Below are 25,313 nucleotides of genomic sequence, written 5' to 3' on the forward strand. Positions count from 1 at the left end.
CAGTTTGCTACTCAGGGGTCCAGCTTGACAGAAATGCAGGAGAACAAAAGCTCCAAGTCCTTGAACGTGACTAGAAACCTGTGGTGGGGAAGAACGACATTCTCTAGACCATTTCCAAAGAAAAGTTCATTGATGCCATAGAGGAGGAAAATTCAATACAAAATCTAACACGAGGTTAAGGAGGCTCCCCTGGCATGTAGCTTGGTGGCAAAGCATTTGCCCAGGTTTGTGGGACAACCTGGGTTCAGTCTGCAAACAAAAAAAGAAACAAATGCAAGGAAACAGAATAATTTTTGCATGTCTTATTTTGTTTGTTTGTTTGGTTGGTTGGTTGGTTGGTTTTTTTTGAGACAGGGTCTCACTATGTCACCCTGGATGTCCTGTAATTAGCTCTGTAGCCCAGGTTGGCCTCAAATTCACAAAGATCCGCCTGCCTCTGCTTCCCGAGTGCAGGGATAAAGGGTGTGCTCCACCACAGCCCAGCTCATGTCTTAATTTTGCACAGGGTCTCACTGTACAGTTCTGTCTGTCTTGGAACTTCATAAGTAGACCATTCATCTGGACTTGAATTCATAGAGATCTACCTTCCTCTGAGTGCTGGGATTAAAGGTGTGCCCACCACACCAGGCAAAATGAATAAATCCTTTTTAAAGATTAAAGTGGCTTTGCTCTGACCAAGATGCTCTCAGGAAATGGGAATCTTTTTTTTTGTTTGTTTGTTTGTTTGTTTTTTGTTTTTTGTTTTTTGTTTTTCGAGACAGGGTTTCTTTGTGTAGCTTTGCGCCTTTCCTGGAACTCGCTTTGTAGACCAGGCTGGCCTCGAACTCACAGAGATCTGCCTGCCTCTGCCTCCCGAGTGCTGGGATTAAAGGCATGCGCCGCTGCTGCTGCTGCTGCTGCTGCTGCTGCTGCCGCCGCCGCCGCCGCCACCCAGCAGGAAATGGGAATCTTATCCGTGTCCTCTCTAAATTCCAAGTTGGTCAGACAGACCTATGAGTTCTCCTTCCCAAATATTATTTACTAACTGCTTATGCTGGGAACAGGCAAAAGCAGCTTGTCTTGAGTACTGCCATTTTGACTTCAGACTCCATTTTGCCTGTAAGGTGAAACAAAGTTCACATTCCCAAGCCCTAGGGGTGCTGGGAACCTTCCAATAGCTGACCCACCTCATTCTTCAACAGTAGAAATAGTCTGTTATTCAGCTTTAGTTCTCTAAGACATTATGGCTATTCCTAACAACAGAAAGAGTAAATGAATCTGATTGCTTGGACTGAAACGCTCCCATTTTGTATCGGTTGCCTATGATGGGACACATAAGGAAAACCTCTACTCTTTAAATCCTGATTGGTGAAAAATTGTAGCTGTAACTTGGCACCGATGTTTGTGGGTTTCGTGCTTAAACACTTGCTTCAACTGACATTCGGGGACGCAGTCCGTGCTGTTGTCCCTGACCAGTCTGCTTCTGTCATGCTGCCCAGTCATAAAATCTTGCCTTGTGTGACTTCTTGCGTCTCCTTGAGTTGTTTTGGAGCCTCAGACCCACGACACTTAGCTTCCAAAAATCCGGCAAGACAGAGTGCATTCAGGACAGAATGGCCTCCGTGGTGTGTGACCTGTGACGTCTGTAAAGTTAGTTCCAGTCATGTTTTCCAGGTCACTTGTGGCCCCTCTGGTCTAGAGCGTCTGGGGACTTTTGAGACATGAGTCTTTGCAGGCTGACAAGATGGCTTAGTGGGTCAAGATGCTTGCTATTGGGAGTGGCTGTTCCCTCGTGGTGGAGGAAAGAACCAACTCCCTAACCTCTGGTTCTGTTCTGACCTCCACACTCACTGTGTGCACATCCACATGTACCCACACAAACAAACAAACAAACAGCCTGGCGGTGGTGGCGCGCGCCTTTAATCCCAGCACTCGGGAGGCAGAGCCAGGCGGATCTCTGTGAGTTCGAGGCCAGCCTGGGCTACCGAGTGAGTTCCAGGAAAGGTGCAAAGCTACACAGAGAAACCCTGTCTCAAAAAACAAAAACAAAAACAAAACAAAAAGAAAAAAAAAAAAAAAACCTAATAAATAAATAAATGAAGAGTGATTGAAATTTTCTCTGGGGGTGGTCTAGCCTCCGAGGGCATCAGGCACACATGGTGCAATACTTGCATACAGGCAAAACACTCAAACACATTAAATAAATACATCTAAAAGAACAAGGGGAAAAAAAGGCAGAATGAAAGAGGAAGATACTCCACATCTTCCTCTGACCTCTGCAAGTTCAGGGACATGCATGTGTGAACAAATATACAGAGAGAGAGAGACAGAGAGAGAGAGAGAGAGAGAGAAAAGCAGTAAGCCCATGCTCGTATCATTATTGTGCACACAAATACAGCTGCATTCATGTGGGACTGATGTGAGGAACAGATGTCATATAGTTTAAAAAAAAAAGATGGTTGTCCCCAGAGAGTCCCCTCCCCCACGGGTCCTGAGGCTGAGCCTAATCCTCCCTAAATCCCCTGCCTTTCTGCTGAGGCTGGGCTGTTGTTCTAAGAGGATTGGAGCATTTACTAAATTAGTCCTGTCCGGGGACACGGGGGAAACAGGCTCCCTGAGGTGGAAGAGGAAAACAATGAGAGAGAGGGAGAGACCGTTGTGGGGGCGAGAGCAGACGTGGAAAAGGGGAGAGAGAGAGCCAGAAAACACAGGAGACCCAGCACCTGTGATCTCAGCAGGTGCGAGGCAGATTTCTGTGAGTTTGAGGCCAGCCAGGCCTATTGCAGCAAGACCCTGCTGCAATGGTGGTGGGTGGAGAGATGTCTCAGTGGTTAAGAGAACTGGCTACTCTTCCAGAGGACACAGGTTTGAATCCCGGTGTCCACACGGCCGCCTATAATCCTCTGTAACTCCAGTCCCAGGGGATTGGATATGCTCTTCTGGTCTCCAAGAGCACGGCCTGCACATGGTACACAGACATACGTGCAAGCAAAATACCCATACGCATCAATTTTTTTAACTGAAGGGACTCCCTATCCCAAGAAGGGACCAACAAAGCCTAGTTCTTCCCTCTGCCAGATGTGGGATGTGGTAAATGTCTTGACTCCCCATCCCTTACAGTTTCCTCACCTATAATAATAATATCTATCTGGTGCATTGCTGTGGTGATTCCAACAGTTAGGACTGGCTTATTTTGTTTTTGCTGTACTAGGAATTGAACCTAGGGTCTGCAACACAGACAAGCACTGTATCACTAAGCCACACCCCCAGCCCCTCACTAGGGGATTCTAGGCAGGGGCTCTACCACTGAGCCACACCCCCAATCCCTCACTGGGGGATTCTAGGCAGGGGCTCTACCACTGAGCCACGCCTCCAGCCCCTCACTGGGGGATTCTAGGCAGGGGCTCTACCACTGAGCCACACTGCCAGCCTCCTTTAAAACTTATCTGTGATAGGAAACTCATTAAGTTTCCTAGGTAGGTCTTAAACTTGAGATCCTCCTCCTCAGCTCCCACTTGCCAGGATCCTAGGCCCGGCCTACCCACTCTGATCCTGTGTCCCTTCTTAGTTGGCTTTCAGAAGATACAGAGAAAAGTTTTGCCACAACAGAAAATACCCAAGAGTGCACTATGGGCAGAAAAGGCAGAACAAATCTTAATTTCCTTCTACCTAACCAAGTTTGCCCCTCCCCCCCAAAAAAAAAATCACACAGAAACAAAAAGAAAAAAGTCACCCAGATTTAAGTGGGATGCAACGTTTTTAATCAGTTTCACTCTGGGTAACCAGGGAAGAGAGACCTAAGAGGCCAGAAAGAGGGAAGGAGGAGAACAGATGCTAACTTCAATTGAGGGGGACTCCTGGCCTCATCATTCTATGGTCCCTTGCCTTGTCAGTCTTGTGGCTTGGGAAGTAGGATTTACAGGGGGAAAGGAGAGTGTTATGTAGCCCAGGCTGGCCTCAAACTTGCAATGTAGCCTAGGATGACTTTGAACTCTTAACCCCCCTGTCTCCATCTCCCTATGTTGAGACCACAAGCATGTGCCACCACTCCTGACTTATGAAATGGAATACTGGACATACTCTAGGGGTGTCTAAAAGACCTCCACCCAGGCGGGTCCACGAATTGGACTTCCAGCCTCTTGATGTGATTCGACCTCTACAGACATCTGGAAGACCCCAGCACTGGAGCCTTCTCATTCTGACCTGGGAACTGGGTTCTAGAACATTCTATTCACCTTTCAAGTCTTCCCCAATATTCACATCAAGCTTCTTTTGCATTTTGTTTTTTTACAAAGACACAGCTTCCCAGCTCAGTTTGGTGGCACATGCCTGTAATATACAGATACATAAATCATATATACACTACACAAATAAATTGAATGAACAATCCCCTAAACCTACCATGTAAACCTGACATTGGTTAACTTTAACTGTATAAAATTTCCAAGTGAATTTAGAGGTTTCACTCTGTAGCCCAGGCTGGCCTCAAATTCCCAGCAATCTCCCTGCCTCAGTTTCTTCCACTCTAGGATTACAAACACCTGGTCTAGGGCACCGTGAGTTCTGACTCAAACATTCTCCAGGTGAATTAATTGCAAGACAGATTTCCGCTGGAGCACATTCTCAGCACCTTTACTGAAGTCTTCGGAAAAGCAGCAGATACAAGCATCACAATCGTGACATCTACTGATTGCCGCTGGGCTATCTCAGGAGAGGAAAGAGCCTCTTTCATTGACAGGGGGGGGGGCAGGGGTTGGCTGTATAGGGGCTGGGCTCTCCGATGAAGCTGAGGTTGGACTGAACTGGAGGCTGAATTGTCCACAGCCTTTGGAGGATTGCTACTTCCTGTCCCTTGCTAGGGGCTACTCTCCTGGAAACTAAGCGGGTGGAAGAAGATGGAGCCCAGAGAGGGTGCTTCAGCTGGAAGTGGGAATGGGAAGCCTCTTCTACAAGATCTGAAACTTCCAGGCACTCTGATCTTTATAGTCCAGAGGGTCCATGGGGTTGTAGGTGAATTTCCAGGTGCCTGTGGGGTCTTTGAATTCCAGGCTGTCCACGGGGCTGTAAGTGCTGTAGCTCTGGCCTGACAACGAGGTGGGGGATTGAGCCAGGGATGGCCCCACAGAGGGGCCTGAGAGGGGGCTGAGAGCCGGACCCCCCAGCTGGGGCACCATGGGGGAAAGGTAGGGATCCAGCCCACTGAAATAGGAACTTGGAGATGCGTAAGCCGAGGGGGAAGAACAGAAAGCCGAAGCAGGAGCATAGGTCATGGCATAGGGGGCTGAGGTGAGAGAGGGCCCTGAGGCCACTAGCCCAGCTCGCTGGGCCTCAGGCAGAGGAGACTCCGAGGCGGGACTCCAAATGGACACAGTGGCCACTGCCGTGGTAGGTGAGCCTGAGGGGCCAGGCAGAGAAGGGCTGTAGGAATCTGAGATGCCCAAAGGGTCTGTACAAACATCTGTGGAGGGTTGTGGCGATGTACCCGCCTTCCTCTTAGCAGGACGAGCCTTGGCCTGTCCCCCCGGGGGCTGCTGCTGCTGCTGCTTCTGCTGCTGTCGCTGCTGTCTGCATTTCGCTCTGCGGTTCTTGAACCAGACCTCGAGAGAGAGAGGGAGGACGAGAGTGAATAAAATGTGAAAAGACCCCAGAGTCCTCAGGTGCCAAGGGAAGAAAGACAAGGCTGGCGGAAACAGTCACGCTTCGTCACTCCGTGTCCAACAATGAGGCAGCTCTGCCACGATCTGTGTACCCATCCAATCAGCATGGACCCATGCACACAGCAACCTACATGCACTGATCACACATGCCTCATGCATGCAGGCAACCGTACGCATGTGCATGTATCAGTCTGCAGGCATCATCTACCCACTTGATCACACATGCATGCATGCAATCATGCATTATCCTCACATTATATGCATGCAGTCATACACATACCCACATACACACCTACATGTACTCAGCCACTTACCTGATCACAGGAAGATGTACGCAGTCATGTATTATCCTCACCTATATACATACAATCATGCACATACGCACACATTGTATTAACATGCTCTTGCTCATGAATATGTACATGCGTTATACTCCCATATCATACATGCACATATCATGTTTGCATATACTCATCAGCCCATCCCATAGTATATACATGCATGTAGTTTTATCCATAGATACAGTAATACCAGGGTTAGGGATGTAGCTCTGTGGTAGAGCATTTGCCTGGCACGCACAGGCTCTGGGTTCAATCTCCCACACTGCAGAACACACACACACACACACACACACACACACACACACACACAAAACTGACTTCTCTCACCCACTAATCCTCTCAGTCACCTACTCTACTGCTTAAAGGAGTCAGTCATATTCTTCTACTGTGAGGAATATTAATGTTACAGTAAGTGAGTAAACCATACAATTCAGGGGAGGCTCACTATGCAGCCCAGACCGGCACTCCTCCTGCCTCTGCCCCCTCCATGCTGAGACTGCAGGGATGAGCCACCAGCATGCTTAGCGCAGTATTCTAGAGCTGGTAGTATGCGGAAGATGCTGTTAAAGAGGGAAGCAGCAGCACTGGGGTTTCAGGTTGGAATTAAAAGTGCTATGATCCAAAAAAAAAAAAAAAAAAAAAAAAAAAAAAAAAAAAAAGTGCTATGATCCACGTGGTTGACCTTGGTTCCTATGGTGACTTGATTGATCCACCGGTGGGTAAATAAGCATGGCGACGAGACAAGTCCCATGAAGCTAAGCTGAACGAGACAGGCCTGGTGCAACCCTGCTCTACGGGAGGCTGACTCAAGAAGATCTGAAGCTAGAGGTCTGCGGGGCTGCAGAGTGAGTTCAAGGTCAGCCTGGGTAACTTGTGAAACTGTCTCACAATGCCAATGCTGCAATGGGTGGCCCCACACCCATGAGTATATGGGCAGCACAAACCAATCCGGTGGGTTATAAAGAGGAGGAGGATGGAGAGGAGGAGGAGAAAAAAAAAGACATGAATGAAGTTGAGCAGGAAATGGAGGTGGGAGTCCTGGAGGGGGAAGAGGGGGTGGATATGATCTCAATACATTGTATCCATGTGTGAAATTACCAAATAAGTTTTTATTACTTACTTAACTTTTTGAAATTATAATTACATCATTTCCACGTCCTTCTTCCAAATCAAAGAATAACTAAAAAATAATAAGATAACAAAACAGGCTAGAGAAATGGCTCAGTGGTTAAGAGCCCACATTGCTCTTGCAGAGGACCTGGGTTTAGTTCCCAGCACCCACATTGCAGGCCACGGCAGTGGCCACTGTGCCCATTTGGAGTCCAGCCTTGGAGTCTCCTCTGCCTGAAGCTATCGAGCTGGGCTAGTGGCCTCAGGGCCCTGTAACTCCCTGTAACTCCAGCTCTAGGGGATCTGATGACTCTTCTGGCCTCCCCAGGTGCTGCACACATGCACACATACATAACATGCACACATGCACGCACGCACGCACGCATTCATGCGAGTAGAATTAAAAATAAATCTCTAGCCTGGTACAGTGGCACAACACCTTTAATCTCAGCACTTGGGAATCAGAGGCAGGTGGATTGATGGTGAGTTCAAAGCCAGCCTGCTCTACATAGTAAGACCTTGTCTCAAAAATAGCTTTAGCCGGGAGGTGGTAGGGCACGCCTTTAGTCCCAGCACCCAGGAGGCAGAGGCAGGCAGATCTCTGAGTTCGAGGCCAGCCTGGTCTACAGAGTGAGTTCCAGGATGGCCAGGACTACACAGAGAAACCTTGTCTTGAACAAAGAAGGAAGAGGAGGACCTTGGAGGAGGAGGAGGAGGAGGAGGAGGAGGAGGAGGAGGAGGAGGAGGAGGAGGAGGAGGAGGAGTTAAGTGACATAGGGAAGTGAGGGGCGATCAGGCTACTGCTTCATAATTGTGGCTATTTCCCCGTGACCTGTCTTTCCTCCACTCTGGATCTGATAACGACACACAGAAGATCACAGTAAGGGTCAGGAGGGCTCCAAGGAGCAGAACATCCTACCTGGACCCTGGACTCAGGCAGGTTGATCTTGAGAGCCACCTCCTCGCGTGCATACACATCCGGGTACTGGGTTTTGGAGAACAGGGCCTCCAGCTCCTCCAGCTGGCTCCTCGTGAACGTGGTTCGCTCCCGCCGCTGCTTCCTGGGGGCGCCTGGATATAAACGATGAAAGAACCTTCAGGTTAGCTGGGTCTGCCGGCTGGAGGCGCTGAGGTCCAGTGGCACGCCTGCCCAGAAGTCCTTTCTGTACATTCGCCTGCCTTAATAAGGGACTGTATTTATTCTCTGGCCTTGTAGCACGGCCTCAGTTCCCAGAGGAACTGGAGATGCCTTCCAGTCACGTGTCCACTGGAGGGACCTGCTTTTAGCCCTGCAAGGATTTGCCCCTGGTTTTGTGTTTTGTTCTCATTTCTCTCCTCCCTCCTTCTCCTCTCTCTCTCTCTCTCTCTCTCTCTCTCTCTCTCTCTCTCTCTCTCTCTCTCTCTCTCTCTCTCTCTCTCCTTCCCTCCCTCCCTCCCTCCCTCTCACCCTCTCTCTCCCCTATCTCTCTCACACACACACCCCACCCACCCACACCCCCCACACTCAACCTTCCTATTTCTTCTCCCCTTCTCTTGCATTACAGCAGGGTTTCACTATGTAGCCCAGGCTGGCCCTGAAATCCTTGATCCTCCTACCTCAGTCTCCCAAATAGCTGGGATTACAGGCAGGAGCCACTGCATCGGACTCCCCTACTGAACCTTTTCATGCACAAAGACATATTCAGTTGAAGTATGATGCTGCTAACAACCAAGCACTTCGGCCCATAAAAGTGATGTCTCTACGGTTCAACTTAAGGTAAAAGAAAAAAAAGAAAGTGGGCTGGCAAGATGGCGCAGAACGTAAAGGCAATTGTGGACAAGCCTGAAGACCTGAGTTCAGTCCCTGGGACCCACACCGTAGAAGGGAAAAAAAAAAAAAAAAAAAAAAAAAAAAACTCCCAAAAGTCATTCTGAATTTATAAAGAAGATGTAGATCACTATGATCTACATAGTGAGTTTCAGGCCAGCCATGGCTACATAGTGAAAACCTGTCTCAAAAAAAGAAAGAAAGGAAGGAAGGAAGAAAAGAAGGAAGACAGACAGAAAGAGAGAGAGAAAATAAAAAGAAGAAAACTGTTAAATAATAGGTATGATAGTAGAGCATGATGGTTCAGGACTACAATCCCATCCCTCTAGAGACTGAACCAGGAGACTGGAGGTGTGGCTCAGTGGTAGAGCCCCTGCCTAGAATCCCCCAGTGAGGGGCTGGGGGTGTGGCTCAGTGGTAGAGCCCCTGCCTAGAATCCCCCAGTGAGGGGCTGGGGGTGTGACTCAGTGGTAGAAGCTTCTGCCTAGAATCCCTCCCACACCCCACCCCCACCTCCCTGTGAGGGTGGTGCATGGCTCCATGGTAAAGTACCTGCCTGCATTCCACAAGGCTCTGGATTCCAGCCCAACAACCTCTAATCCAAAAAGAGAAAAATAAAGAAACAGCGAGAAAGAAAAGGTGGTACCATGGACATTGGAATGCTAACTTGTTTTAGAAATAAAGCTTTACAGACAGATGGAAATCCCTACTGAATCTGTTTCCAGACCACTGCCCTTCCAATGCCATGACTATATACTCTCCTGAATCCCTGGGGGACGTGTAAAAGTCCCTTGGATGCCAGGCAGTATTGGTGCATGCCTTTAATCCCAGCACATGGGAGGCAAAGACAGGTGGATCTCTGTGAGTTCGAGGCCAGCCTGGTCTACAGAGTCAGTTTCAGATCAGGCTCCTAAGCTACACAGAGAAACCCTGTCTCGAAAGAGAAGAAAAAAAAGAAGTCCCTTGGATGCCAATTTCCTTTGCAGATGAACATAGGGCTGGTACATGACGCTACTGCCTCCTCCACCCCACATGTGCTTTTCTCCTGAGGGCAGGGAACCTCAGATCTTGCTAAAAGACAAGATGGGGATAGGAAGGAGGAACACACTTACTTGAGTACGGGACAGCCTGATGCATCAGGTCCACACTGGGGCCACTCAGAGCCAAGGCATTGACCGAATAGTGAGGCCCCGGGTTCATATACGCCATCATGATCTTCAGTGACTGGGGCCCAGATGAGGGCACCTGTAAGAGAAGAGGTTTTCCAACAGTCCACCCTGCACACCACCTGGGCACTGACAAGCTGATACTCATATCCTGCTTCTGGGGTTCTTCTTCAGGAACCAGTTTTGTCCATTAACCTATCTCTATCTATCTATCTATCTATCTATCTATCTATCTATCTATCTATCTATCTATTATCTATCTCTATCTCTAGCTAACTAGCTAGCTTTTGTTTTCAGAATCCAAGTGACGTGGTACATTCATTTAATTCATTAAACACTCACATTGGAGAGACATTAAACACTCACAATCTCTGTGAGTTCAAGGCTAGCCTGGTCTACATAATGTGTTTCGGGGCCTCACAATATAGCTTTAGCTGACCTGGAACTCAATTTATTTGTCTGTTTTGTTTTATTTGTTTTGTTTTGTTTTTCAAGATAGGGTTTCTCTGTAGTCTTGGCTGTCACTCGGTAGACCAGGCTGGCCTCAAACTCAGATCCACCTGCCCCTGCCTCCTGAGTGCTGGGACTAAAGGCGTGTACCACCACCACCCAGCTCTGTAGACCAGGCCAAAATACCCAACTCAAAAAAAAAAAATAGTTTTTTGTTTTGGTTTGGTTTGGTTTTTTTTTTTTGGTTTTATGCAACAGGGTCTCGTGTAGCCCAGGCTGACACTAAACTAATCAAAACTGATATGGTATTTCTAACACTCCTGTCTCTACCTCAAAAGTGCTGGGACCACAGACATTAGCCAACACTCCAAGTGTGGGGTGAATGTAATGTGTGTGTGTGTGTGTGTGTGTGTGTGTGTGTGTGTGTGTGTGTGTGTGTGTATAGAGGTGGAGGGGAGGCCAAAATTCAACCCCAAGATTGTTCATCAGACCACCTCATATTTTCATTCCATTTCATTTTATTTTATTTTTGAAAGAAGGTCTTATATAGCTCAGATTGGCCTCAAATTTACTAAGTGGCTGAGAATGACCTTGAACTCCTGATCTTCTTATCTCCACCTCCAAGGTGCTAAAATCACAGGTCATCATCGCCACACCTGGATTATCTGGTGCTGGGCAGGTCTTCATGCATGCTAGACATGCACTCTAACTAATGAGCTACATCCCCTGAAGTGTGATCCTAATTAGTCTTATCAATAAAAACCAGGAGTCAGATATCAGGGTGAAAGCTGAAAGATCAAAGAAGCAAAGCAGCCACAGTGACTTCTTACCTCTCCGAATCCTCAGACGGATACGGTCCGAGGTCCTGTCTCCACCTCCTGAGTGCTGAGATTAAAGGTGTGAGCCTCCCAAGGGCTGGAATTAAAGGTGTGTTCCACCACTGTCTGGCTTCTATGGTTAACTAGTGGCTAACTCCACTCTCTGATGTCTAGGTAAGTTTTATTGTCAGAAACACAAACAAAATACCACACAATAACCCCAGTTCCCACCTTGGTTTTTGAGATCAGGTTTCTCACTGGTTTGGAAGTCACCACATAGGCTACGGTGGCTGGCCAGCAAGCCTCAGGGATCTGTCTGTCTCTGTTTCACCAGTATTGGGATTATAAACAGGACACCATGCCTTTTTTTTTCCCCCCTCGAGGCAGGGTTTCTCTGTAACAGTCCTGGCTGTCCTGGATCTTGCTCTGTAGACCAGACTAGCCTTGAACTCACAGAGATTTACCTTCCTCTGCCTCCCGAGTGCTGGCATTAAAGGCGTGCACCACCACCTCCTGGCCCATGACCATTTTTTTTAACCTGGCTTCTGGAGACTAAATTCAGGTCCTCATACTTGCACAGCCAGCAGTTGGCTAAATAAGATATCTCCTGGACCCACCTTCAGTGAGACAAGAAACCACTGTGTGGCCCAGACTGGCCTCAAACTCACAGCAATGCTCCTGCCTCAGCATGCTGGGATGACTGTTAAAGTCACACTTTGATACTAAGTGTACATGTTACATATTCTCCTGTATGTCCAAGTTATAGATAATGATAGGTTATATAAAATGTTTGTTATGTATGTATTTATTATTTAATATAAAGTTTATGGACATATTTACTATATATATTGTGTATAAAAGCCAGGAATGTCAACATGCACATTATGCCACTGTTTTTAAACATGGCACTAATTTTAAACACATAATATATAGGGACTGGAGAAATGGCTCTGCAGTTAAGAGCACTGGCTACTCTGGCAGAGGACTGGGTTCCATTCCCAGCCCCTACACGGTAAATCACATCTAACTCCCTCCTCTAACCTCCGTGGGCATTGTGTGTGCATGCTGCACATGGTCCACTAAAGCACACACAGAGGGAGAGCAGGAGAAGAGGAGGGAGGAGGAGGTGGGGTTGGCATGTAAAATGAAAAAAAATTAAATAAAAAAAATAAAGGGAAAAAATGAATTCAAAAATGGAAGAAAAAAAAGAGAGAGAAAACGCTGGAGCCACACAGCTTTAATCCCAGCACTCAGGAGGCAGATCTCTGTGAGTTTGAGGTCAGACTGATCTACATAGTGAATTCTGGGACAGTCAGGGCTATGTAGAGAGAACCCCATCTCTAAGAAGGAGGAGAAGGAGGAGGAGAGGAGGGGAGAGGAAGGGAAGGAAAGTAGGAGAGGGGATGGAAGGGAAGGGGAGGGGAGGGGAGGGGAGAGGAGGGGAGGGGAAGACAAGGGAAGACAAGGGAAGGCAAGGGAAGACAAGGGAAAGGGGCTGGGAAGATGGCTAAACAGTTAAGAGCATTCATTGTTCTTCCAAAGGACCCAGGTTCAGTTCCGGCCCGCATTGGGTGTTCCACCTGTAACTTCAGCTCTAGAGTATCCTATACCCCTGGCCTCCAAAGGCACCTACATTCATATGCACATACCCACAAAGCACACACACCCATACACATAATTTTTTAGAAATGAAAATATATTCTAGCCAGGTGGTGGTGCCTTTAATCCCAGCACTCGGGAGGCAGAGGCAGGTGGATCTCTGTGAGTTCATCGAGGCCAGCCTGGTCTACAGAGCTAGTCCAGGACAGGCTCCAAAGCTATACAGAGAAACTCTGTCTCGAAATACCAAAAAAAAGAAAGAAAGAAAGAAAGAAAGAAAGAAAGGAAGAAAGGAAGGAAGGAAGGAAGGAAGGAAGGAAGGAAGAAAGAAAGAAAGAAAGAAAGAAAGAAAGAAAGAAAGAAAGAAAGAAAGAAAGAAAGAAAGAAAGAAAGAAAGAAAGAAAGAAAGAAAAAATATATTCTAAAAAAGCAGGGCGGGGGCAGGAGGGAGGGAATGCAGATTCTGGAAGGTGCCTCAGGTTAAGAGCTCTTGCTGCTCTTCCTCCAGAGAACCCAAATTCAGTTCCAAGCACTTATATCAGAGAGCTCACAACTGCCTGTAACTCTAGCTCCAAGGGAGCCAATGCCTTCCTCTGGCCTCTGTGGGCACCCTCACTCAACTGCACATATACACATACACACAAATCACATTTTTAATCTTAATAATAATAATATATGCTAGTTCGTGGGCTGAAAAGGTGGTTCAGTGGTTAAGAACACTTGTCACACCACACAATCGTGAGGACCTAAGTTCAGATCCAGTTTAAAAGCTCAGCTTGCTGGATGTAGTAATGCATGACTTAAATCCCAGCACTTGGGCTGGAGAGATGGCTCAGCAGTTAAGAGCGCTGGCTGCTCTTCCAGAGGTCCTGAGTTCAATTCCCAGCACCCACATGGTGGCTCACAACCATCTGTGATGGTATCTGATTCCTTCTTTGGGTGTGCGTGAAAACAGAGCACTCATAGACATAAAATAAATAAATCTTTAAAAAATAAATAAATCTTTAAAAACCCAGCACTCAGGAGGCAGAGGTTGGCGAATCTCCGAGTTCAAGGACAGCTCCATCTACCAAGTGAGTTCCAGGGCAGCCACAGCTGCAGAGAGGGGCTCTTCCCCACCTAAAAAGGGGGGAAGGGCCCCCAAACTCCTCTAACACTCAGGCTGTGAGAGGCAGACACAAGAGGATCACCAGGGTTTGCTGACTACCAGCCCAGATCCAGGCTCAGTGAGAGACCCAGTCTCAATAATGTGGACAGTGATAGAGAAGGACAGCTGGTGTCCCCACGGGTGTGCACACATCTTTGCACACATGAGCATACACCACACACATGCACACAAAAAAGAGAGCCAGTATCAAGATCATGATGGGGAAACCTACAGAGACAACCAAACCAAACTAGTGGGAACTCACGAACTTTAGACCAACAGCTGTGGAGCCTGCGAGAGACTGGACTAGGCCCTCTGCATAAGCGAGACAGTGGTGTAGCCTGATCTGCTTAAGGGCCCCCCTGGCTGTAGGACCAGGATCCATCCCTGGTGCATGAGCTGACTTTTTGGAGCCCACTACCTTTGGTGGGACACCTCCAACAGCCTTGATGCAGGGGGAGGGGCTTGGACCTGCCTCTACAGAACATACCAGACTGCTGACTCCCCCTGGGAGGGCTGATCTTGTTGGAGGAGAGAATGGGGGGTGGGGAAGGCTGGAGAGGCAGGAGGAGGGGGGGGGTCTGTGGTTGGTGAGTAAAATGAATAAAAAAGTTCCTTAATAAAAAAATAAATTAAAAAATATTTCCCCTTCTATTGATAAATAAATAAATAAATAAACAAATAAATGAGGCCAGTGAGACGGCTTGGTGAGTAAAGGCACCGAGCCAGACAACCCGAGCTGATCTCCCAGTACCCACGTGGTAGAGCAGTGGTTCTCAACCTTCCTGACGCTTCGGCCCTTTAACACCGTTCCTCACGTTGTGGTGACCCCAGCCATCATGAACTGCAACTTTGCTACTCTTAGGAATCGTGATGTAAATATCCGATGTGCAAGAGAGCAGATATGCGACCCCTGTGGAAGGGTCTTTCCATACCCTCCCCAAAGGGGTCACGACCCACAGGTTGAGAACTGCTGTGTAGGGGAGACCTGACCTCTAGCCAGAACCGCCCTGCTAACACACTGCTGGACCCTCCTCCCTCTCTATCTTGATGTGGAGGCTTACCCATAGCTGTTGTCCCAGCATCCAAGAAGCCGAGGCAGGAGGATTGACTCAAATTTGCGGCCAGCCTGGGATTCATAGCAGACCCTGTCTCAGAAATAACAGCAGGAGGCCGGGGGTGGGGGTCAGCTGGCACAGGGCTTGCCCCAGATGTGCAAAGCCTTGGGTCCGACCCCCCAGCAGCGAATACTCTGGACGCGGTGACACACACCTGTAATTCCAGAGCTCAGAAGATGGAGGCGGGGGGGGGGGGGGGGGGGGGGGGGGGGGGGGGGGGGGGGGGGGGGTGTCAAGGACACTCTAGGCTACTTGTCATGTTGGAGGCCACCCTGGGGTACATGAGAGCCTGTCTCAAAAGTGAGGGGGTCCTGAAGAAATGGCTAAGTAGATAAGAGTGCTTACTGCAAAGCATGAGGGGCTGAGTTCACACTCACAGGAACCGTGCAAAAAGCCAGCCATGGCTGCATGTGCCTGTAACTATAGCAGAAAGGGCGGAGACAGGAGGATCCCAAGAGCTGGCTACAGAGACAGCCAGTCAAAATGTCCAACTTCCAGCACAGTAAGAAACCTTGTCTCAACTAAAAAAAAAAAAAAAAAAACCACCGGGCGGTGGTGGCGCACGCCTTTAATCCCAGCACTCGGGAGGCAGAGGCAGGCGGATCTCTGTGAGTTCGAGGCCAGCCTGGGCTACAGAGTGAGTTCCAGGAAAGGCACAAAGCTGCACAGAGAAACCCTGTCTCGAAAAAAAAAAAAAAACAAAAAAAGAAAGGAAGGAAGGAAGAAAAAAGAAACCTTGTCTCAAGGTAACAAGGCAGAGCTCAATGGAAGAAAATATTGATGTCATCCTCTGGCCTCCATACATGAAGACACATTCAAATATAAACTTAATGTGCATACATCACACACACACACACACACACAACACACACACACACACACACACCAACACACTCCAGAAGAATCCCAGCATTCTGGAGGTGGAGGTAGAAGGATCCAAAGTTCAAGGTCATCCTCAGCTATATAGCAAATCCAAGGCCACCCTGGGCCATAAAAGACTTTTAAAAATAAATAAATAAATAGATAGATAGATAGATAAGTAAGTAAATAAATAAATAAATAAGTAGATAGATAGATAGATAGATAGATAGATAGATAGATAAATAAATAAATAAATAAATAAATAAGCAAACAAATAAAAATAGCCGGGCATGGTAGCTCACACCTTTAATCCCAGCACTCGGGAGGCAGAGGCAGGTGGATCTCTGTGAGTTTGAAGCCAGCCTGGGCTACAGAGTGAGATCCAGGACAGCCAGGGCTGCACAGATACAAACCCTGTCTCGGAAAACCAAACCAATAAATAAATAAATAGAAAAATGAAAAGATGCCCAATATTGCACTATTAGCTGAATTTTGCTGTTTCTGGGAAGTTTTTTGTTACTCTCTTTTTGTTTAATGTTATATTGGTGTTTTTCCTGTATGTATGTCTATGCATGTGTCAGCAGAAGCCAGAAGTGGGTGTTGGGTCCCCTGGAACTTGAATTACAGACAGTTGTGAGCCATCATGTGGATGCTGGGAACTGAACCCCAGTACTCTGGAAGAGTAGCCAGTATTCTTAACCACTGAACCATCCAGCCCCTACTTTTCATTTTTTTAAGATAGGGTCTCTGTTAGACATAGTCTATGTATCCCTGGCTAACCTAGAACTCACTTTTTAGACCAAGCTGGCCTCAAATTGACAGGAGATCTGCCTGCCTCTAACTCTTGAGCACTAAGATTAAAGACATCCACTACTATGCCCTGCTACATGTCTCTATAATTTCTTTGAATGACCACAGTCCCTAGAAAAGCTGCTGCAGCCATCAAGGCAAAACACATTGCTAATATTGGTCTTTTCCTTCAAAAACAAATATAAATAAATATAAAAATTAGCCATGCTCTCAACTTCAAAGAAAGAATTTCAGTTTACTGTATTGAGCTGACATTGAACAGAAATTAACAGCCACATGTGAGCAAATAACCTCGAGGAACATGCTAATGCTTACCTTTTGACTGAGTTACAGCCCCAGCCCATGTTTTCACCAATAAGCAACCTAATAGGACAGGCAGCCATCTAGTCAACAGTAAAATCACAACCCAGTGCCAAGCAGTAGGAGGAAACTAGGGTTCTCCAGGGATAGATGATCTGTGCACTGATAGATGCACAGATGGAAAGGAAATCCTGGGCCACAAGATGGCTCACCATGAAGGTGCTTGCCCCCAAGCCTAAAAACCTAAGTTTGAGCCAGGACGTGGTGGTGCATGCCCTTAATCCCAGGAGGCAGAGGCAGGTGGATCTCTGAGTTCAAAGCCAGCCTGGTCTATAAAGTGAGTTCCAGGACAGGCAGGGCTACACAGAGAAACCCTGTCTTCAAAAAACAAAACTGAATTTGATCCCTGGGACCTACATGGTGAAGGGAGAGAACTAACTCCTGCAAATTGTCCGCAGGGGAGTCAGGAGACACAAGTACACACATACACACACACACACACACACACACATACACAGAGAGAGAGAGAGAGAGAGAGAGAGAGAGAGAGAGAGAGAGAGGAGAGAGAGAGAGTATATATGTGTAAGTGCTTTAAAAACAGAGAAGAATTCTAAAGACTTAACGAAAATACAAATGGGTGTAGTAGTGCACCAAGAGCAGGAATTCGAGACCAGCCTCAGTTAGATAACAAGTTCAAAGCCACCCTCCACCCCATAAGACTCCATCTCAAAATAAAATAAAGGGGGAGGGGGAGGGGGGTGGGGAGACAGTTCCCTGGGTACAGCGTGTCCTGTGCATACATTAGGATCTGAATTCAGCGCCCCAGCACCCAGATAAAAGCTGTGTGCGGAGATTTGTACATGTAACCCCAGTGTTGGGGGAGCAGAGACAAACATATCCCCAGGGCTCACTGGCAGACTAGCCTCGGCTCAACAGGGAAGTCCACGTTTACTGAGAGACCTTGTCTAGAGTGGGCTGGGTGTGGTGGTGAACCCCTTAACTCCCAGCACTCGGGTGGCAGGGGCAGGAGGATTCCTCAAGATCAAGGCCAGCCTGGTCTACACAGAGAGCACTATGAAAAAAGCAGCAAGTGGAGAGTATTAAGGAAGACACCCAACACGTCAGTCTCTGGGTTCCACAGTCACTCTCTCGCATACATTACACACTTTGCACACATACATACATACATACACACAATCCCACATCAGGGATGTGTGCGAAGATGGGACATTCCATCTCTGAACGTCCTCTGAGTATGAAATCCATTCGCCCTAAAGCCACTCCTGGATTGGAACTGGTCCCCAACTATAACCTCACTCTCTCTCTCCTACTGTGGTCCTGACTAGCCTGCTTCCCCGACATGACTGTTGGAATCTCTACCCTGCGTTAATTGTTCAGAAAACATCACAGATCCATCTTCGAGTCAAACTACACCATGCTCTGAAAACATAGCTGACACTAAAATGCCCTTCTTTCTTCTCTCTCTCTCTCTCTCTCTCTCTCTCTCTCTCTCTCTCTCTCTCTCTCTCTTCCTCTCCCTCTCTCTTCCTTGGTCCGCTCAGCCTCTCCAGCAAAGACTCACCTTTGGAAAGAAGAAATGGGGACTCTCCTGGTGGCCCAGGTCCTGGAGGGTGTCATCAGACAAGAGAGACTGGGGAAATAGTTCCCCTCGTATGGGGCGACTTTAAGCCTAAACGGAGAGTGATGTCATCTACTGTGGCCTGGATCTCGTAAGGTAATCCCAGCCAAGATGGGGGACTGACTAGGCAACAGGAGGTGACATTGGCTGGGGGAAGGGCACCGTCTGCTTAATCCCACCCCGCCACCACCCCCACAGTGACATCTTGGCAATTAGGGTTGATGAGGAAGGGAGGGAAGGCCCAATTCCTGCCTGCAACCAGGAGCCGCCACTACTCGGGGAAGTCTTTCCTTAGGTCTGACTAGTGTCCCTCCAGCTTCAGCTCCTCTCTGGAAAGAAATGTCTACAAGCTGGGTGGTGGTGGTGGCGGCAGACGCCTTTGAGGTGGAGGCAGGTGGATCGCAGTGAGTTTGAGGCCAGCCTGGTCTACAAAGTGAGTTCCAGGACAGCCAGGACTGTTACACAGAAAAGACATTTTGATTTGTCTCAAAAAACAAAAAACAAAAAAAAAAAAATGTCTTCAAAAACACAGAGATGAGCGCACAGTGCTCCTGGGAGACTGAGAAACGAAAGGCACAGGGCTTTCAGGATTATTCTCTGTAGCCCAGGCTAGCTTTGAACTTGTAAGTCCCCTGTCTCGGCTGGAATAGCTGGGATGACACACTAGTTCAAACACGCAGTTCCTCGTGGTTCTCCTTTTTCCTGCCCCCCACCCCTTCTCTCTCCTGTCTTTGCCTTGGTCTCATTAGACATAAAGTTCCTTCCTCTTCCTCCTCACTCCCTTCTCTTCGTTTTGGGTCTCCTGTGACTCAGTTTCTTCTCCCTTTGGACCTCAGGCTCTGCAATTCTCCTTATCAGACTGGTTTCCCTCCATGTTCTCTCTCTCTCTCTCTTTTTCTGTCTCTCTCTGTCTCTCTCTCTTTCTGTCTGTCTCTCTTTCTCTGTCTCTCTGTCTCTCTCTCCATAACTGTGTCTTCTCTATTGTCTCTAATCTCTGTCTTAATCTGTCTGTCTCTGTCTCTATATCTAAATCACTACTTCTAGGTCCCTCTCTGGGTCCCTCCATGTCTTTGTCTGTGTCTCTACATCTGTCAATCTGTCTGTGTCTCTATCAGACTCTCTCTAAGTCTCTCATCGCTATGTCTCTGGCTGTCTCTATGTCTCTGTTTCTGTCTTTTTCTCCCTGTCTCTGTTTCTCTCAGTCTTTTTGTCTCCCACTGTCTCTGTATATCTCAGACTCTGCCTATCTCTGTCTGTTTTGTTTAGACTTGTTTATTTATTTTTATTGTACATCTATGGGTATCGCGTCTGCACACCCTGTTAGTGCACCGTCCCTAAAGGGGCCAGAAGAGGGCATCAGATCACCTGGAACTGGAATTACAGAAGGTTGTAAACCACCATTAGCTGTTGGGAATAGGACCCGGGTCCTCTGGGAAGGCCCCAGGGCTCTTAACCGCCGAGCCATCTCTCCAGCCCCTCACTGTGCCTCTTCGTGTCTCTGACTCTCCGTCTCTAGTTCCCTTTGCAGGGCAAGTTTGCGCCCTCTCTCTCCCTTTTCGTCTCCCACTGTGTCTCTCTCCTTTTTTCTCTGCCTCTCTGTGGGTTCCTCCCTCATTTTGCTGTCCCTCTGCCGGTCCTCCCAAGCCTGAGTCTGCAGCCCCGCCTCAGAGCCTCTGTTTGCTTCTTATGCTGAAGGTTCCATTGCCATTGCCGCTGTTGTCCCTTCTACCGCACCCCCCCCACCCCCCAACACACACACACACACACACACACACACCCCATCCTGCCATCTCTCTTCCCTTGGTAGACCCCTCCCTTGATTTTTCTGTGTCCCTCCAGGTAGTAATATCTCCCTGAGCTCCCGTCCCCACTCAAATCTGTTCTACTTCTCTGAACACCGGGCCACGCACTCATATTCCGTAATCCCCGCATGCCGCTGGGTCACTGCTTGTCACGAGGGGCCCTCCCCCCTCCTCCCCAGACCCCTGCCAGGGGAGATTAGGGCTTCTGGGCCAGAAGGGGAATCAGAGCAGATCTCATTAGCAGAGTGACACAGAGGAGGAGGTGTATGACGCTCAGAACCCTGTCAGGAGGCCCCACCCTTGCTGGGGCTCAACCCAGGAGGAAGGCTGGCCATGCAGGCAAGGGGAGGAAAAGTCCGTATGAAAGCATGTGCGATGAGTGGGTTTCCTGGTTCGTTCGGTTTTTTGGTTGGTTGCTTGCTTGCTCTTTTGTTGTTTTGGGAAAAATGAAAAGAAGACCGGGACTAAAAGGCCCGGCCTAAACAAGGCCCTAGGTTCAAGCTCTACATTGTTGAAAATAAAGAGTGTTTAAAGCAGCGAGTGGTGGGGCATGCCTTTAATCCCAGCACAGAGGCAGACAGATCTCTGCGAGTTCGAGGCCAGCCTGGAATACAGAGTGAGTTTCAGGACAGCCAGAGATACATGGTAAAACCCTGTTTTGAAAAATCATAGAGAGAGAGAGAGACAGAGAGAGAGACCCAGAGAGAGAGAGACAGACAGAGAGAGAGAGACAGACAGACAGACAGACAGAGAGAGAGACAGAGACAGAGAGACAGAGACAGAGAGACAGAGACAGAGAGAGAGAGAGAGAGAGAGAGAGAGAGAGAGAGAGAGAGAGAGAGAGAGAGTTTCCTTAACTTGGCTTGACCTGCAGGGTCATCTTAGCGCTGGATGCCTCTATCCAGTTTATTGAAATGTGTCCCCTCTCTATAGGGGCTGTCTTCTCATACGGAATTATGAATTCATGACATGTCTGTGTTTCGGTTAACTACACTACAACTACACTTGTTTGTTTATTTGAGGAAACTGTGGTGCTCATGTGGACGTCAAAAGACAACCCACAGAAGTCAATTCTTTCTTCCACCATGGGGGTTCTGGGGATGGAACGCAGGTGGCCAGGCTTGGTGGCAAGCACCTTTGCCTGCTGAGCCCTCTCACTGGCCCTGGCAATCCGATGGGACACTGCGGGAGGTTTAGAGAGGAAGAGCAGGGCAGGCTGGAGCAGGCGAGGAAGCCCTCCCTGGTGGCCCTGGAGGCTCCCGTGGGGAGACCGGGAAGCTAGAGGAGGAGCAGGTGGCTGTTGAGAGAACTCCTGCCTAGACGTTCTTGGCCTTGCCCCACCCAGGGGCAAACCTCCACAGATAGCCCCAGGACCTCGGAGAGTTCTGGAAACACATTCTTTTGGCCTGGTTGGTTAGGTTGGGTTCTTTTGTTGCTGTTTTGTTGTCCTGGGAATCAAGCCTCTACGCCATGCCCCCTTTCTGTTTGTGTGTGGTTTTTTGAGACAAGTCTCACTTAGGTAGCCCTGGCTCACCTAAATGTGCCTGATAGATCAGGCTAGCCTTGAGTTTACAGAGATCTACCTGCCTCTGCCTCTCCAGTACTGGCATTAAGGTATGTGCCCACCACATCGGGCAAGGAATTACTCCCCTCCCCCTTTTATTGAAAATAGGTTTTGGAGCTGGAGAGGTGGCTCAGCAGTTAAGTGCACTGACTGCTCTTTCAGAGGACCTGAGTTCAATTCCCAGCACCCACATGGCAGCTCACAACTGTCTGTAACTCCAGTTCCAAGGTGGCCTGACACCAATGCGCATAAAATAAAAGTTAAATTAAAAAAATTGAAAATAGTTTTTTTTCTCACGTAATACATCCTGATTACAGTTTCCCCTCACTCTACCCCTCCCAGTTCCACACCACCTCCCCTCCCATCTGGATCCACTCCCTTTCTGTCTCTCATTAGTAAACCAACAGGTGGGCCTGGAGAGATGGCTCAGCAGTTAAGAGCACCAGGGTTCAATTCCCACCACCCTCGTGGCAGCTCACAACTGTCTGTAACTCAAGTTCCAGTGGGCCCGACTCCCTCACACAGACGTACACGTAGGCCGAATACCAACACACATAAAGACTAAACGATGAAGCGATCAGAGGTAGGACAGACTATATGACAACTCTCAGTGAATGGTCAGAATTTGGAAGCTCTAAGAGGACAGAAGTTGGCTTGACCCAGGTGGAGGAAAACAGACGTAAGCATCATTGGTGGCAAAAAGCAAAGGGGCATGTCTTCTTCCCGTGGAAAACTGAACAGAAAAAAAAAAACAAAAACAAAGCTTGTCAGTGAAGCTTTGAAAAAAAATATTAAATGAATAAGCCGGGTGGCGGTGGCGCACGCCTTCAATTCCAGCACTCGGGAGGCAGAGGCAGGCAGATCTCTATGAGTTCGAGGCCAGCCTGGGCTACAGAGGGAATTCCAGAACAGGCACCAAAACCACAGAGAAACCCTGTCTCAAAAAAAAAATAAATAAATAAAAATAAGCCGGGCGGTGGTGGTACACACCTTTAATCCCAGCACTCGGGAGGCAGAGCCAGGCGGATCTCTGTGAGTTCGAGGCCAGCCTGGTCTCCAAAGCGAGTTCCAGGAAAGGCGCAAAGCTACACAGAGAAACCCTATCTCAAAAAACCAAAAAAATAAAAAATAAATAATAATAAAAATAATAAATAATAAATGAATAAATTTTTAAAAATCTGATAAAAAATATAATTCCTAGTGTTGTAGTGACCCCCAACCATAAAATTATTAAGAAGAAGAAAGAAAGAAAGCAAACAGGCTTTTAAGGGATAACAATAAAATAAACTACAATGAGACAAAAGTAAACAACAGAAATTGGGCAAAACAAAGAGAAGAAAACGAGCCCAAGAAAAAGCAGAAGAAATAGATGGAATTTGTTCCCACACTCAGGAATTCCATTAAAAATAAATAAAATGAACAGGCAGCCGTAACCAATAGGCAGAGGACCTGGTGCAGACCCATGCAGGCCCTGTGCATGCTGCCTCAGTATCTGTGAGTTCACATGAGCTCTGATGGTGTTAATTGTCTCATGGTGTCTTCCAGCCCCTCTGGCTCTTACACTCTTTCTGCCACCACTTCTGCAGGGTTCCCTGAGCCCTAATGGGAAGGATTTGATAGAGACATCCCATTTGGGGGCTGAGTGTCCCAAGAACTTTCACTCTCTGCAAAATCTGGCTGTGGGTCTCTGTATTTGTTCCCATCTACTTACTGCAGGAACAGGGCACTAATATATCAGTATAGCAGAATGTCATCAGAAGTCGTTTGTTTGTTTGTTTGTTTTGTTTTTAGAGACAGGGTTTCTCTGTGTAGTTTTGGTGCCTGTCCTGGATCTCACTCTGTAGACCAGGCTGGCCTCGAACTCACAGACATCCGCCTGCCTCTGCCTCCTGAGTGCTGGGATTAAAGGCATTCACCATCACCACCCAACAGGAGTCATTCTATTGTCTTTTTTTTTAACAGCAGTATTTGGTTTTACCCTAGGTTCCCGGGCTATCTTGTCTCGGGCACTTCGCCACCCAAGCGGAGTCGGGTACGGGTTCCATCTAGTGGAGAGAGCCTTGAGTCAAATCAAAATATTTGTTGGTTACCCCAACACACTTTGTGACACCGTTGCCTGGGCGTATCTTGCAGGCGGGACACCATTGTAGATCAAATGGTTTGTGGCTGGGTTGTTGTTTATCTTTTTTGGTCGTGTACAGAGGACCTTCCTCTATACCAGAGATGCTAGAACCCAGGACTGAAAGTTCAGTGTAGGCATGGCTCAACATCTCCGTGTTCAATGAATTTATTTCAGCAGTGGAGCCTTGCCGTCGCTTTGGGGACAGCAAGGAACGGTCTCAGTAACAGCCTGCGTTGTTTGGGGGACTTCCCTTTAACCAAGAACTCAACTAGATGTAACCCAGTCCTGGTACTGGAAGCTTCACTGGGTGACAAGAAATGGCCAGGTGGGACTCTGTCTGCCCCCATCATTTGGCAATTTCATTTAGATCACCTTCACATATGCATACATTTTAGGACACTTCTACTCTGTTAGGTTTCCATACTACCCCTCAAATGGCCCTTAATTTTAGCTGTCTCTCCCCTTATTTCCCTGTCCCCTTCCCCACTTGATCCTCCCATTCCAGACTCCCACTCCCATCCATCCATAAATATCTATTCTATTCTCCTTTCCTGATGGGATCTATCCCCAGGCCATTCCTTTACTCTGTACCTAACCTCTGTGGTTCTATGGATTATAGCTTGGTTATCATTGACTTAACTGCTAATATCCACATATAATCAAATAAATACCATATTTCTCTTTCTGGGTCTGGGATACCCCACTTAGGATGATTTTTTTTCTAGTTCCATCCATTTACCTGTGAATGTCATGATTTCCTTTTTATTTTATTTTTTTATTATGTATACATTCACCAGAAGAGGGCACCAGATCTCATTACAGATGGTTGAGAGCCACCATGTGGTTGCTGGGAATTGAACTCAGGTCCTCAGGAAGAGGAGCCAGTGCTCTTAACCTCTGAGCCATCTCTCCAGCCCATGATTTCCTTTTTAATAGCTGAATAGTACTCCAATGTGTAAATATACCACATTTCCTTTATCCAGTCTTTTGTTGAGGAACATCTAGGTAGGTTGTTTCAAATTT

At 47.8% G+C, this 25,313-nt stretch overlaps 2 protein-coding genes across 2 annotated transcripts in view; one reads left to right on the plus strand and one right to left on the minus strand.

Moving 5' to 3' along the window:
* Positions 1-4,925: 4,925 nt before the first annotated feature.
* On the minus strand, positions 4,926-10,133 carry LOC128095371 (cone-rod homeobox protein). Its single transcript, XM_052714246.1, has 3 exons — positions 10,007-10,133; positions 8,007-8,158; positions 4,926-5,576 (listed from the first exon to the last, which is right to left on the minus strand). The coding sequence occupies exons 1-3, from the start codon at positions 10,104-10,106 to the stop codon at positions 4,926-4,928; spliced, it is 903 nt and encodes a 300-aa protein (XP_052570206.1). The 5' UTR covers positions 10,107-10,133.
* LOC128124044 (homeobox protein Hox-D1-like) overlaps positions 10,105-25,313 on the plus strand; it is a 30,379-nt gene continuing 15,170 nt past the window's right edge. Inside the window, exon 1 of the mRNA XM_052760281.1 lies at positions 10,105-10,141. Coding sequence (XP_052616241.1) covers positions 10,105-10,141 — 37 coding nt within the window. The remainder of the gene's footprint in view (positions 10,142-25,313) is intronic.

The sequence above is a fragment of the Peromyscus californicus genome, unplaced genomic scaffold, assembly GCF_007827085.1.
Source record: "Peromyscus californicus insignis strain IS unplaced genomic scaffold, ASM782708v3 Scaffold_4__1_contigs__length_199733344, whole genome shotgun sequence".
Classification (NCBI taxonomy): Eukaryota; Metazoa; Chordata; class Mammalia; order Rodentia; family Cricetidae; genus Peromyscus; species Peromyscus californicus.